General features: G+C 41.6%; 1 protein-coding gene and 1 non-coding gene across 3 annotated transcripts; one reads left to right on the plus strand and one right to left on the minus strand.

Annotated features, from left to right (window-relative positions):
• Positions 1–145: 145 nt before the first annotated feature.
• On the minus strand, positions 146–10,409 carry pus7 (pseudouridine synthase 7). Of its 2 annotated transcripts, XM_040134190.1 has the most exons (17): positions 10,333–10,409; positions 10,027–10,146; positions 7,860–8,156; positions 7,678–7,762; positions 7,223–7,339; positions 6,984–7,128; positions 5,993–6,104; positions 5,786–5,863; positions 5,527–5,655; positions 4,783–4,908; positions 4,637–4,698; positions 4,385–4,545; positions 3,987–4,113; positions 3,151–3,252; positions 2,664–2,793; positions 2,344–2,435; positions 146–728 (listed from the first exon to the last, which is right to left on the minus strand). In XM_040134190.1, exons 1-17 carry the CDS (start codon positions 10,368–10,370, stop codon positions 592–594), a joined length of 2,058 nt encoding a protein of 685 aa, XP_039990124.1. In that variant the 5' UTR covers positions 10,371–10,409; the 3' UTR covers positions 146–591. The 2 variants fall into 2 exon arrangements, with proteins under 2 accessions (XP_039990124.1, XP_039990125.1); XM_040134191.1 differs by lacking the exon at positions 10,333–10,409 and having other exon boundaries at positions 7,860–8,151; positions 10,027–10,133.
• A 1,221-nt stretch (positions 10,410–11,630) lies between these two features.
• Positions 11,631–11,704, plus strand: trnat-agu. The gene has a single exon. It is a non-coding gene; the product is annotated as a tRNA-Thr (tRNA).
• Positions 11,705–14,860: the final 3,156 nt, after the last annotated feature.

Here is a 14,860-nt window from a genome sequence, read left to right on the forward strand (position 1 = left end):
TACATAAAGCAATCTAAAACCCTCACAATGGAAAGAAACCAAATTAAAACCCAGCACCACATTAACAATAACAAACAAAGAAAGACTGCACATGGTAAGCTCAACGTTTAAATATTTTTTAATTTCTCTCTTCAAGAGTCTTTTCATTCAGTTAAAAACAGAACAAAAAAGGAAAAAAAAAAAGGAAGCAAAGACCCATATTTCTGTACAAACGGCATGGTGACCACCATGTGCAACAGCCATTACTATGTGAGAGAGCCCCCTGAAATCGCAAGGTTGAGCCAAATCTCTGTCAAAATATGCTGATTCATTGCTGCCCAGAAACATTTTAGCAAGTAAAAACATTTAAAAAAAAAAAAAAAAAATTTTTTTTGCTCTTTGTACTTCAAAGAAATAACATTTGGGTTCATATAGAACCTGATCTCTCTCTCTCTGTCACACACACACACACACACACACACACACAAACACACACACACACACACACACACACACACCACTTAAAACACCGCCAACAATAAGTAGCCACAGTAGACAGGTGCTTTGCAGCCTGCAGTAGCAGTCCGGTTTATGAGCGAGGGTGTTTTGGTCTCAGTTGAACCAGGTGGTGTTGAGCTGCGTCTGTTTTTTGATGCTAGTGTCCAACTTGAGGACCTCTCGGATCGCCATGGTAGCATAGGTCGAAGGAGGGAGAGAGAACTCCATCCGCAGAGCCCGATACTTCCCCTCTGTTGGGTAAAGGAAAGAAACGCTGTATTATGCTGTTTACAGAGAAGCAGTATAACATGATATAACTGGTATTGCAACCATTTGTTTATTGATCGGCAGAAAATTAATCAACTTCTTTTTTTTTTTTTTTTTTCCTAAGGAAAACAAAGTAAAAATTCTCTGGTTTCAGCCTCTCTAATGTGAATATTTTCCAGGTTCCTTGGTCTTCTATGATAGAAAAAATGAACATCTTTGGGTTATGGACTGTTTAACAAAAAAAGACATTTGAAGACATCACACTGTACTATGAGAAACTGGGATGGACATTTTTCAATTTTCTGACATATAGAGCGAACGACTAATCACTTAATGACAGAATTATCAACAGATATTAAAAGAAATTAGATGCCTCACACATGCAGCTTTACTCTTTACACCTTATATAACCTAAATTGGCTATTTTAAGCTTATTTCATTGTCATCAATGTGGAGAAAAAAAAAAAAAAAAAAAAATCACAGGGCTGCAACCAACAGTTATTTTCATTATGGATTAGTTTGCCAGTTATTTTCCCCAATAATCAATTAAAATGTCAGAAAATAGTGAAAAATGCCCGTCATAAAATCTCAGAGCCTGAGGTGATGTCTATAAATATCTTGTCCACAACCCAAAAGATATTCAGTTTGCTATGATGTATCACAACAACAACAAAACAAAACAAACAAACAAACAAAAACAAAAAAAACACAGCAAATTCTCATATTTCAGATGCTGGAACCAACAAATGTTTGGCATTCTTGCTTGAAAAATTACTTGACATGATTAAACAATTACCAGATCAGTTGCCAATGAATTTTCTGCTGATAACCCAATCAATTAATCTACTCATCATTTGAGCTCTAGTAAACTGACAGACCTGGTACGCTCCAGTTATTGCATGTACTTGGCTTAATAGTTTCGGGTTTTATTTAAGTTACAACTGAAAATGTGGGATCTTACAAAATGTTTATTTTTGAGGGTGAAACAGCACCAACGGGCTTAAGTTTGACCTTTTATTTTTTTTTCAATAACTTTCAAGACCTCTGCTGCATGTTCAGCAACTAATTTGCATTATGTCACCATTTTTTTCCCCCATTATCTTTTAAGTGGAAGCATATTTTGAGCTGCTCTTAAGAGGGCCTTACTTACTGTAACCTGCTGTCAAAAAACACATAAAAAGGATGTGTGAGAACAAAATCTGGATAAAAAATCTGTTTAAACTGATCTCCCACAGTTTTACGCATGCGTAATAACAACAAATATATTTGTAAGTGTGGCAGTATTACAACTTAAGCTGTGTGAAAATAGAGTTGAGTGCAGTAAAGTTCAAATACAGTATGGCTGCAAGTGCCAAATAGTCCAGGGCATCAGTGTCCAGCGAGTTGCCCAAAGCGATTCACCGACCATGAACTGCAATGTCTGACAGCCTGGCCGGGAACCTTTGGTGACTCTCCCTCTCCCTCTCTAACATCTGTGATAAATGCTCCAAAAATGCTTTTACATTAATCGCGTTGGGGAAACCTTTTTCTTGGGTCCACATGTCTGCCCAGTCGCACTTTAAAGACAGACCCAAACAGGCAAAAATAAAAAAAACTTACCTTTGTTGAAGACGGGGGCAGGTTTGCTCTCCAGTTTCTCAAAATCGGTATGCACCAGGGAGATCCTGGGGTCATCATACTGAATCACCTCCCTGCACACGACAGACAGAAACACCACAACACACCAGTTTTTAGACCACTATGCAGAATTACTGCATTGAACTAACTGCAGCGCACAATTAACCGCCTCATTATTTTAACGGTGTTGGTATTAAGACCATAGAAGGCCTGGCACAACAGTAATACTACATGTTAGAAAGATAATCTATGAGTATGTCATGCACTGTATGATTAGAGAGGGTACTGTGAGGCCTGCTAACCAGCTGACATCACTGGGTCTGATGATGACGCGTCTGTAAGCTCCAGCCAGAGAGTAGTCCTTCACTTTGTGTCTCATGTTGTCGATGTCCAGCCCGTCTGCAGAGAGCAGCTCTCTGTAACCTTTACCCACTGACAGAAACGCACAAGAATTACTGATAATGCAACACAACTAAATGCTCAGACCCATTATTCCTGCTGTGGGTTTACCTAACCCTGTAATTCTGTGTACTTTTGATTTGTTTATTTCGTTGAACGCTTCTTTCATTTAGCTTTTTAAATCAGCAGCTTTGTTGTTTACACTTTTACCCATTCAAGCTTCAAGAGCCCCTTGGTGGGTGTCTGTGTGTGTAAGAAAGAGGAACAGGTGGGACCATTTTTATGTACACTGTAAGTGTTAAAACCACCCACCCAGTGTTATTTTTACAGCCATCCTTTTGTGTAACGTGCAAATAAACGAACACAAAATCACATAGAGCCACTTCTTACCATGGTGAGTGGGGTAGATGACGTCAAACCCGGGAAGAGGCATCACAATGTCATGGATGGTGTGACTCTCAGCCTCCTCTGCGGACAGCACGTGTGCTGTGGCTTCATCAAAATGTCAGGGACAACGTCAGTAGGCAGCATTTTCTTCGCAACATCATGAGCCTGAAAATGCTGTTACACTCATGATTATTAAGTGCATTTTACATGACCCAATACTCGTCTCAGTCTGATAAAAGATACAGATTATTGGTTGGAAAGCTGCAATATTCTCCTTTTAACCCAATTTGGATGGTAACAGGTTGACTGATTGGAGATGCTTTGTTTTGGTTGCTCTTAACTTGTGGCAACAGAGGAACTAAAAAAAAAAAAAAATCTACATTGTTTTGGAAAACAATGACAGTTTAATACTTAAAACGCTTAATGTATTTATGATTCTTTTGGAGAGGTGATTCAAATAAAGAAAATACATTTAAAGCAACAGTTTGACATTCTGGGAAATGTGTATTCGCTCAGTCGCCCAAAGTTGAATGACAAGATCAACCCAACACTCATGACTGTAAAATATGATGGTTAGCTTGGCGTTGCATAAAGACTGAAAACAGGGGGGGAGACAGCTAGCCTTGCTCTGCCCAAAGGGAACAAAATCTGCCTACTAGACCTGTTACAGCGTCACGTTATTTCCTGTTTGTTTAATCCATTCAAAAATAAAATAAAAATAAAAATTTTTTGGGGGGTTTTTTATTTAAGAAAAGGGAACAAGTCCTATTTCCTAAAATGTCAAACTATTCCTTCAACAATCAACACTAGTGAGCTGAAAGAAAAGATGAAGTACTAACTTCCTCTGAGCACCAGGTCCCCCTCCACAGCCTTTAGGCCGAAGGCTTCGATTCTCCGGCTCACCATAGTGTTCCACACCACGCTCTGATAACTGTGGATGTACATCAGACGGTTGTTACGTGGGATCTGGGAAAGAGAAAAAAAAAAAGAAATAGCAAATAGCAGTCATCACAAAGAGTAGAAAACTGTCTTGCTGGATGTAAATAAACCGTCAGTGAATTTGTTAACGCACTGAGGGTTTGGCAGAGTTAGACAGCTCTTTTCCGAGTAGCACCCTGTTTTATCTCATTCACCCAGCTAACACAAAACTAAGTGGGATCCTCCTAATATACTAGTCGTATTTTTGGTCACTTTGCAGTCATTTTCAACCTTATACTATTACTAACAGAAAACCAACCAGGCCAAAGGCAGTGACAATGTTCTTCTTGCCATACATAGACAGGCCTCGCAGCAGCTGCCCCTCCACGCAGCGTTTGTTGGGCAGCTTTTTCAGAGCCGCCTCTGGGTCCTGAGTCTTCGCCCACTCCTCCCTGCAGCGGACCAGGAATTCTTTCTCTGCTGTAGAAAGCAATAAAAGATGGAGGAAAATGTGAACTACTTTACAAATGTAAGAAAAGACATTGAAAAAAAAAAAAAAAAAGTTTGTTACCTCCGGGACGAGGCTTCAGAATCAAATCCATCACCTCATTCCAGTCATTTTTCAAGATGGCCCTGTCCCAAACAAAAGAAGAAAGCAACAGTTGAATATACTGTCCTGTCATCATTTATGCCAGTATCTCTGTGAGACGACCTTACCTGCCAACTTGTTGTGTGGGCACAGCTGTGGTGCCGAAGCGCTGCATGCCGTAATAGTTGATGAAACCCGTCTGTTTGAGGGATGTCATGGACTGATGGACCTGCTCATCTGTTCCTGAGATGTTCCTGATACACAAAGACGACAACAAATACTGCAGCAAGTCCAACATAAGTGTTATACATTAAGTTAACAGTGATGTTTAGAGAGGAGATACTGTATTTATAACAAAATGGAAGCAAGAAGCAAAATTAAAAGAAACTTAATAGATTATTACCTGTTAAAATTTTTAATAGATTGGGTATAAGCACAGCAGTGAAAGTGAATTAATTCAACAGGTGCGTTTTGACCATAATGATTATATCGGAGGACTAGAATGGGGGCCTTATTGAAACATGATCCTGCAATTTAGTTCGGTGGTCAGACTTGCATTATAAGAGAGTGTGTTAACTGATGAAGCCTGCCCAAAAAAAAAAGAAAAGAAAAAAAACCCCCACAGAAATCATGACTGGCGATTCTATCGTGTAGTGTGTTCCCACCTTTTTGTCAGTAAACTAGCCACCTACCCATTCTCGTAAATGCTGGGAATTTACACTTCCTAAGAAACCAATGCGAGATATACATCCACTGTCTGGATACTGCCTGGATACTGCCTACAGTTTATAGCGAACCAGCGTCCACAGCGAGTCACACGAACGAGGTATGACGCACAAAGTCATGTGAAACACCTAGAAGCATCTGCTGACCTGATGACCACAGTGAAATGGTTTCCCTGCAGCTCCCCCAGCTTTAGAGGATGGTTTTTGTAGCAAAAGTTTCCCAGCTTGAGGTTTATGAGGCACTTGTTGAGATGAGCCAACCTCTCCGCTGTGATCCTGAAGGGGACACGGTGGCAGAGATTTCATTAATTACCGTTCCTGAGCAACAAGCTCACCCAGAAAATTTGAAAAATTTACCAAACACTAATATTTTTGTGGTGATTTCCTTACAGCATCACACACTTACTTGAGCACAGCAATCTCCTGCACAGTGATGGCTCTCTTGTCCTTGGTTCCCATGTAGGAAAACATGTTGGGTCTGAGCCTGGAAAGACCATTACACATTATAAGGCCGTTCTTATCTACCAATATTTCAATTGGCAAATAGACTGTTAAGTCTGTCTCTGATGATCACTTTTTACAAAAAATAATTAAAAAAGTACCACAATCAGACCTGAGGAACTTTGAAAGAACATTGATGGCATCCATGGTGTCTTTATTCTCCTTGTAGAGGACAAAGTGGCAAAAACTGCCACGGTTTTTGGGCCAGAAGTGTTTCCTTGGAGCTTTTATGGACACAGGAGAAAAAAAAAAAAAGTTGTACTGAAATACAGAGTAAGATTTGTTATAATTCACATATTCAAAAATACAAATTTACAGATACAGATTTTCTACTTCCCCTATATTTCTGAGCGCGGTGACCTCAGTAAAAACAATGTGCCAAAAACCTCAGCTTTCAAGATCATTTTTCATTCTCATACTCAATCGCTATATTGCAAGACAAGACGGAAACAAATTCAAGCTGATATTACAACAGAGTATTTTAAACACAACTAGTCACCAAAACCTAACTCCATGTGGGTTTTAACCACTTCGTCTGTGCTCTGTGGAGAATATGTTCTTACCTGCAGTTGTTTTGACCTCTATCCACCAGAGAAGAGCAAAAGGAGGATAGAATAATGTTACTAAGAAAGAGATTCTAATGGACTGGTGGTCAGAGGTGAAATCTCATGCATGGGCCTGAGAGTGGAGCGTGGTATTTCAATGGTTTATGCAACAAGGGTGGAGGGTTTTTTTTTTTTTTTTCAAGGCACCATGATATCGTGTCTCTGCTTTCCTTACGGTCTTTTAAAGCGCTGAGAATGACCAAACCAAGTCATAATCTCAACCAGAGCATTCAACTGAAAAACATGGTCAGTCCATAACCAAACACTGCTGGTATAAAATCCACAATGAGTAAAGATCGGGGCAGAATCATGCAGGTGTGTTGATCATGCTCATGCGCAAGTGCATTCGTTGTATTTTTACTGGAATTCGGCTGTGACCACATGCATTCCAGCAGAGATTAAAAGGACATGCAATAAATCCTCTCTCTGATCAGTAAATTAATTTACTGTACACAAATTCTGTCCACTAGTACCTGACTCTGTCGCCTCTCCACATACCTGCTAGTGCTTTTTTCCCAGCAACGTGATATGCCACTATGAACTTGCGTCCTTCCTTCTCTTCTGTCTTTGTCTCCAGACCAGGAAACTGAGTCTTGATGGCTTTGTGGACCAATGTCCTCTTCTCTTTCGTATCATCCATCATCTACAGATGTTAAAGAGAGGGGTAAGGACATTACGTGAAACTGTCAATGAGTTTCAACTGATGTCATAAAGGGATCCAGTAAGTGCAAACTCACCTCAATGGAGACATTGCCCTCTTTATTCTTGAAGAGCTGCAGCTCTCCGAGCTGCTGCTTCTGCTCCTCAGTCAGCACATCAGATTCCTTTGGCTGCTGTTCAGCCACTGGTACTTCCTGACATAGAAGAGAAACAAAAAAAACTAAACAAAACAAAACCATCATCTGACCTGATCCAAGGCTGGAGAAAACAGGTTAAAAAAAACATTTCCTTTAATATCGGTTTTGCTAACAGTAGTTAGTTTAAACAAGTTTTCATCTCAACAAGAAATAATACCACATTTTAATGGCTGAGTGGTATTTCCTTCCAGTCAACTTAAATAACTTGCCATGTTAGTGAAAGCTTAATAATAATAATAATAATAATAATAAACGATAATAATTTGAAGAAGAAGAAGAAATCTTAATAAGAAGAAAAGTGACACCTGTGATTGACATTTAATGCAATGTCTTACCTCGGCCTCTGCAGGGATAGAGAGGTCATCTAAATGCACTATCTTGCCTTGTTTGTTGATTTCATGCACCACGAAATCAGAATATCTGAGAACATACCACAAGAAATTAAAAGTTAAACAAACCAAACTGAATCATTTTGAGGCAAATTATGGAAAATATTTAGTGACTCTTGAGGACAAACCTTTCCTTCAAGATTCCTGAGAAGCCATCATGGGCACTGACGTACTTCAGGATGCCCACATCCAACTCAGTGAGACCATGCTTCATCATATTGGCAAATGTCTCGCCATCCTCCTCTCCGTCGCTCGCCTCCCCCTCGGGCTCCTCCTCCTCATCTTGCTGGGGAGGAGCTCCATTTTCGTGATCGCTCTCTACCCTGGGTTTCTTTGACGGTGTGTCCTCTTCTTCATTCTCTGGACAGCCTCTTTTCTCTCTAGCCTGGGCAGGCAAAGGCTCTGATTCAGCCATCAGAGCCAAACTGGCAAATGGGACACACACACACACAAAAAAAAAAACATGCTTTAATTCAAACATTCAAACAGTACAGTTAAATTGATACTCCACATATTTTACACATGAAATTTAGATTACTTGTCATGGGGAGTCCTATTGTGAAAGTAGTTATATAATGTTTTGTGGCTCTGGAAGGAGCTTTCTAAAGTCTTCGAAAATAGCACTGGCGACGTAATTTTTGCCTGTAATCAGGTGGGAGACAGTACAGAGCTGACAGGAAAGGAGGAGAGAGTTCAGAAGGGACCTTTGTTGATATGCAGCAAGGATCCCTTACTGCAATTGAACCAGGGACCGGGGTGTTTAGATTACATGGTCAGCATCTCAAACCGCTCGGCCACCAGGGCGCCCTAAAGCCCCAGTCGGAGTAGATTTATTTGTTATGGGGAGGTGGGGTGATTTTAACATGATGTGCTCTGTTCAGTGATTTTAATTCCCATCTGGGGCGTGTACGTGGATGATTTTTTTACTCCCACCTCGTTAATCATTCCAATAATTACTTTAAAGTAGATCTGGGTTTTTTCATTAGGAAGAGCTGCTTGTTTTACCCCCCCAGTTAAAATGGCATCTGGAACAATGAGTTAAATTACCAAGGGTCACAGTGAATATTTTCTTCTCCACCTCCCCCTGTAACGTTAATCCCGTCGAACTGGGGCTTCAGACAACACGTTGTTGATGCAAAGCCTGTTAGAATCCGGGGGCATGGAGTTTGACAGACATGAGCATTTACCAGGCAGGGGAAGTATAAGAAAAGATGCTTTTGAGTTGCTTTATGGAAATGTAAGATCCAGCTTCTTGTTTGTAGCTTGACCCATACTAGCGGTTTAGTATTTACAACAACTTGGTACCGTTGGGGGAACTCATGCTCACCCGATTAGAGCTAGCGTTGCCGACTTGTACCCGCCGAGATTCAATACCAACATGCTCCTTTGGGTTTTTCTGCTGCCGGGAAACTTTTGCACATTAAAATAATAAGTAAGCAACACAGCTTTTTAAAAAGCAAGTTCAAACTCAGAAGCGTAACCTTACCATCCTAGTTAATTTTACATTTGCATTTATTCATTTGGCAGACGCATTTGTCGGAAGTGGCATACAAAGGAGGGGTAATCCAAGCCACATTAGATCAAGGGGAAAAAAAAGTGCGTCAACGCTTGTTCCACCTGACACAAGGGCCACAAGTGGCTTGCAGGTACATGAAGTGACATAAGTAACTAAAAAAATTACATTCTTTTGTAGAAGAGTTAGATAAGGATCAAGACATAGAGAGAAAGGGCATATTAGGTAGGTCTTCAAGCAATTTTTGAAGACAGAAAGGGATTCTGTGAACAAATCCAATTGGGTGTTGTTAACACATACTGATTTTATTATGTTGGTTTGTTGGAAGTATGATGACTCCTGCATCCTTGCCGCCTTTACATCGTGGACCACAATGGGTGTGGACGTTGTGGTGTCACACTTGGTGTGTGTAGTTGTGCGTAATTTAAAGTCTTCCTCCTCCTCCTCCTCCTCATCATCATTTTTCAACTAAACCAGAGACTAAGCACTCGGGATACCCAGGCCCGAGCTACATCAGTTTTGACTGCTGACATGTTCCCAAACTTTGTGGCGGTGTGGGAGCGGCATCCCGGGACGATGCAGTAGCCCAATGTAAACCTCGCTTTATGCACCGTCACCGGTAGCGTATTAAAGCTGCTGTACTTGAATATATGCAGTAAAATGAAAACTGCCGCACCGCAGTCAGTGCAAAATACATCCGTCACTACTGCACCGCAGCGTTTGCACGAGTAAAGACAACCACACTGACGTTGATGGCCTAAGAAACGATGCTGCTGACTTACTGTTCGTGGAGGCGAGGTAGCAGAAAGCAAAGGGGACTGCGGCTCAGGGGAACGCGTCTCGTCTCCCAGCCGCTGAACACTTGCGGAGACTTCTTGAGGGACCCGAGCTGGACGCAGGCACTAAAAGACACACCGAACATGTCGCTGAGCGCTCAAAAGTTAGCAGAGCCGCTAGCGCATTAGCGATGTCATCGATTAGCCGGCTAACACCCGCTAGCTCATTGTTGACGTCGCCAGCAGCTACGCTAGGTCGCACACAACATGAAACGCGTCGTTGCTCCTGGCCAAAAAGCCGGTTCAACTTACCTGTGTCTGGTGAGATTCAGAAGAGTGCGGAGCTGCATTTAACTGCAGCCTCTCTCTCTCTCTCTCTCACACGTGTGTGTTTGTGTGTATGTGTGCCGGAAACAGGTCCTAGCATAAAGCCCGCCCACTGCATATGTTTGATTAAAGACCCGTCAATCATCGAGTTAGCTCGGCACAGAGATCGTCTATTGTCAGAAAGAGGAAAAACTCAACAGCAAAGACTGTCACCCAACCTTGTCTGCCTCGTAAAGCACGTAGTAAATGCTGACTTTGATGAGTGCTATATAACTAAACTTTATCATTTTTTCATTGTCATTATACGCCCGAAAAAGATGGCGTTAGTCTTTACCCACGCGCTCTTCTCCTGCAACAACGCGGTACCGTTTGTTGTAGCAGCCACAAGGCCGGATCGACCCCCCCCCCCCGAGGGGCGCCGGCGCAGGCACTTGTCGTTGGGCCCCTATAGAGAGCCGGAGTGAAAACCCGGAACCAATGGGTTTCGTTCTAGAAATAAGAAAACCTCATTATTACAGATGACGCCTGGAAAGCTGATAAACTGGACTTTAGCAGAGTTGAGCGACGGTGAGTTTTATGGATATGGACGAAACCAACTTACAGTGGCATGAGTTCGTCGGTAGGTTTTTTTTTTTTTTTTTTTTTTTTTCCTGTGCTCACAGAGTAGCAGTTATTTACTTTTGTTAAAAGCCCGAAGGTTTCCGTTCCTTACGGCGACTGCCGTCGTGGAATTTTGCCTGGGCGTGCGGAAAGTAATCCACGAGGACCCGCTTCATTTTTGACTGACGAGAGAACCCCCGCCGGGCATCCAGAAACCAACCAGGGCGCTAAAGCTGAAAAGATCAGTTGATCATTCGATCGGTCGACTGACATAAAAAAAAATTTTATAACTGATTTATTGTTAAAGTAAAGGTTTGAGCAAAGGTGCCAGAAATGAACTGGTCCCGGCTTCTCAAATGCGAGTATTTGCTACTTTTCCAAATTTTTCTATGATAGTAAGCTCAAGAATTTGGGGGGTTTCTGGCTGCAACTCAGAAAACAAAGGCGATCTGAATGTCTATTAACTTGGGCTTCGGGGGATAACGATAGCCATTTTTCGCAGTTTATTTATTTATTTTTTCCCTGAGACGGACACGGGTTTCGAATGAGTGTCTGAAGTCAATCCTGCTTTGGTGAAACGCTGTGTGGATGTAGTCGTGGCGCATCCACCCAGAGATCAAGAGGGCGCACGGCTGGGCCAGCTGATCCGGGTCTACCCATCCACCAGAGCCGCCACATGCACCGGCGCCGTGGCTTAGTTGGTTAAAGCGCCTGTCTAGTAAACAGGAGATCCTGGGTTCGAATCCCAGCGGTGCCTTTTTTTTTTTTTCATTTTCTTTTAAAATGAGGAGGCGCTGACTACTATTGGTTCAACCAGATGGGGCAAAGACCGAGACTCGGTCATGCGGTTCAGGTGAACATCAAGCAGTCGGTGATGGTAAAATGAACGACACAGTGGGACGATGATTGTTGTACCTGTGCAAAATGAGCCCCGCCCCTGCAGCACGCATCACACACACTCTGTTTTACATATTTTGTCACTGGGCCCTCTGTGGTAGGTAATACACTCAGTTGCCAGTTCATTGGGTACATTTATCCAAAAACAATGCCGCGATAAGACTATATTTGGTATCATGTCCTTGATATTTAAGACAAAAATCAAGAACTTCCTTTTTATTAGGATATTTGGTGACTTCAGTGGAGATCTAGCCCGGCCCCAGATCACCTCTCAGTGGCTTAAGATTTTTTTTATTTTTTTCCCCCCTAAAACTGGAAAAGATCATGTTTAATGTGACGACGCAGCTCTGAGAAATTCTTTTATAATTTACTTTAGAAGTCTGTTTATTTATCTTTCTGTCCTGGTTTGGTCCTGTTTTGGTTTCTTGTCTTATCATTACCCTGCTGACAGGGGGAGTTTGAATGCTGCGTAAGGGGTTCAGCCGTGTTCCAGTCCTTATGAGGATGGGTGGAGGGGAGGTAGGGGACTGTGGGGATATTGAAAAAATAAATAAAAGTGGGGTAGTACTGGAGTTATGATTGTACTTTTCCTCTGTAATATGTCGGAACTGTTTGTTAATTATAATAACGTGTGAAGGAACAAGGAACAAGTGATTGGATCTTAAAGATCTTAAAGTGTCTTGAACCTGTACTAGATATTTATTAGTAAGCCTTGTTTTTTAGTGCCGATAAAACGTATTGTGTCATACTGAGAGGTGTTAAAGTTCTGACCACCCCATCTGTATCGGTGAGGGCAGACGACACATCAGCTCCAAAATGACGGTAAAGCTGATCAGCGTCTCTCTAAGACGGTTCTAATAAGATAATATTAAGGTAGGATTTATTACAAGACCGTGGTGCCTCAGTGCAGTAGTTTGAGCCGGGTGTAACCAAAAAACTGGCAAATGAGTGAATGTGTCCCATGTTTTTTTATTGTTCATTTTGACTTTTCACTGTTTTTCCTCCTCGTGAGTGCATCCTTGTCTGTTTGGCATGGTGAATTACACCTCCCTTAAAAATATTTTTTTATTTCTTTTTCGAGCACAGCTGATTTGGTCTCTTTAGAGCTGTTGTTCTGCTTTCAAAATATCAAAGTGCTACAGTCGTGGCTACGGTTTTGTAGCGAACAAATGCTGCTGAATCATCTAATTATGCGGGCTAATGGCCATGGCAGGTTAGGACAATGCTGACTGATCATCCTCCATTTTGCCAATATCCCAGAATACCATCATGAGCAGTGCCAATCATGTTTTACATTACTGAGGGTATGATTCAACATGTAGTGCTGATTGGTGAGCTGCAGCGAGATACTAGTTATTTATCCCTTGTTACCAACTGCTGTGGAAAAGTAGGTATGTTTCACCAAGAACCAGATGCACAAATTCAAAACTCTTGGTACTTACTTATTCCCTCAAGCCATATGAAAGCCTTTGCTGTCACATTTCCATCTCACGACTTCAAAATAAAAACGGGAAAATTGCTCAAGATCAACTCTAAAATGTCCCTGTCGCTCATGATTCTGTGCATAGACGCGCCAAGGCAGTATACCCTGTCTCCCAAAACCAGAAATGAAATGTCCCTGAGCAAAAACCTGTGTGTGATCCCTCTTTCACGTACTGCTGCCAAGTGAAAGAGGGAGATGGATGGTTTTCAGTGACAAAATCTGGGATGGAGTTACAGCGGGTCAGATCATATTTTCTGATAATGGTGATCTGGATTTAAAAGAAGCAGGCAATCTTTGTAAATACAGAAATAAAACAGAGGGGGGGGCAAAGACTTGTTATTGCCTATACCTTACTTTACTTGACCCTTGAGATCTTTTTTTAAACATGTAAAGGGCTGGGGATTATATCAGTTGTACCTCTAGAGACAAATGTGTTCTTTGGCACTCTGGTAATGATAATGACTTCAGACTTGGCAACGGAGCTTTAGGTTGGTCTTAACAGATATTATGATTACTGACAAACACATTTTTCAAGTAAGCCCAATTCTCAGTCGTCTGTAGGCGAACTGTGTAACTGCCACTTCACCAGGACTAATAATTTCCCATCATCTATGACCTTAGATGTTTCTCACAGTAGCCAAGAGTGACCGAGCTTTTTGAGCACCATGGAAGACTGAGGACGAGACCAGGTCAAACATCCAAATCTAAGCCACAAGTCCGAGAAATTTCGACGAAATAGCATAAAGCAGAGAGTGGGCTGTAGAGAGCAATACAAAAAACACACAACAAAAAACTATAAATAGTGTAGAAGCAGCACCCTGGGCTTGCTATCACGCTTTTGTACTGATACAGTACGTAGATGCTTGGAGAACTATATTAGGTTCACTACTAAACCACTGCACCTCAGGTTTGTTTCTTTTTGGCTGCTTTGGCGTAGGTTGCGTTTGTTTGAGACAAAACATGTCTATAGTGAGATCGCAGCTGTTAATTAAGATTTTTTTGGGGGGGGGCATTTTATGTCTTCATTAAAGAGTCAACCGTAGAAAGATGACAGGAAGCACGGGTATTGAGAGCTGAGGAATGACATGCAGTAAAAGTCCCCAGCTGGACTCCGACCAGCGACGTTTACAGTCCATGGTCAGCATGCTGAACCCCCTGGCCAGCAGGGCACCCAAATATTACCCCAATAAAGAAATATTCTTTACTGAAGTGAAAATAACTTAAATATCACAAGTATTTTTTTTTACAATACTCTATTACATGTCAAAGTCCTGCAAAATTTTGTTAAAGTGAAGTACAGAGGGTTTTAGTGCCAAATTTACTCAACAAGGGTAAAATTCATAATGTTACATTTCATTTTTTGATTATTATCACAACACTTATAGCTACTTTATAGATCGCAATGCAAGCAACGCATCACATTTTATTGCAGCTCATTTGTTTTGAATGTAAAAATCTCAAAGCTGCAGTAGTGGAGTAAAAAGCGTACTTCCCCCCTGTGTGTCGTGGAGGAGAGGCAGAAAGCGGCGCAAA

The sequence above is a fragment of the Xiphias gladius genome, chromosome 8 (assembly GCF_016859285.1).
Source record: "Xiphias gladius isolate SHS-SW01 ecotype Sanya breed wild chromosome 8, ASM1685928v1, whole genome shotgun sequence".
Taxonomy (NCBI): Eukaryota; Metazoa; Chordata; class Actinopteri; order Istiophoriformes; family Xiphiidae; genus Xiphias; species Xiphias gladius.

Excerpts from the sequence above, each read along its gene's own strand:
- pus7 (XM_040134190.1), bottom strand. The coding sequence starts at position 10,370 with ATGCAGCTCCGCACTCTTCTGAATCTCACCAGACACAG. Across the intron at positions 5,656-5,785 it reads CAGGAGATTGCTGTGCTCAA|GATCACAGCGGAGAGGTTGG; the intron begins GTAAGTGTGTGA and ends TGTCCCCTTCAG. Across the intron at positions 3,253-3,986 it reads GGACCTGGTGCTCAGAGGAA|CCACAGCACACGTGCTGTCC; the intron begins GTTAGTACTTCA and ends ATTTTGATGAAG.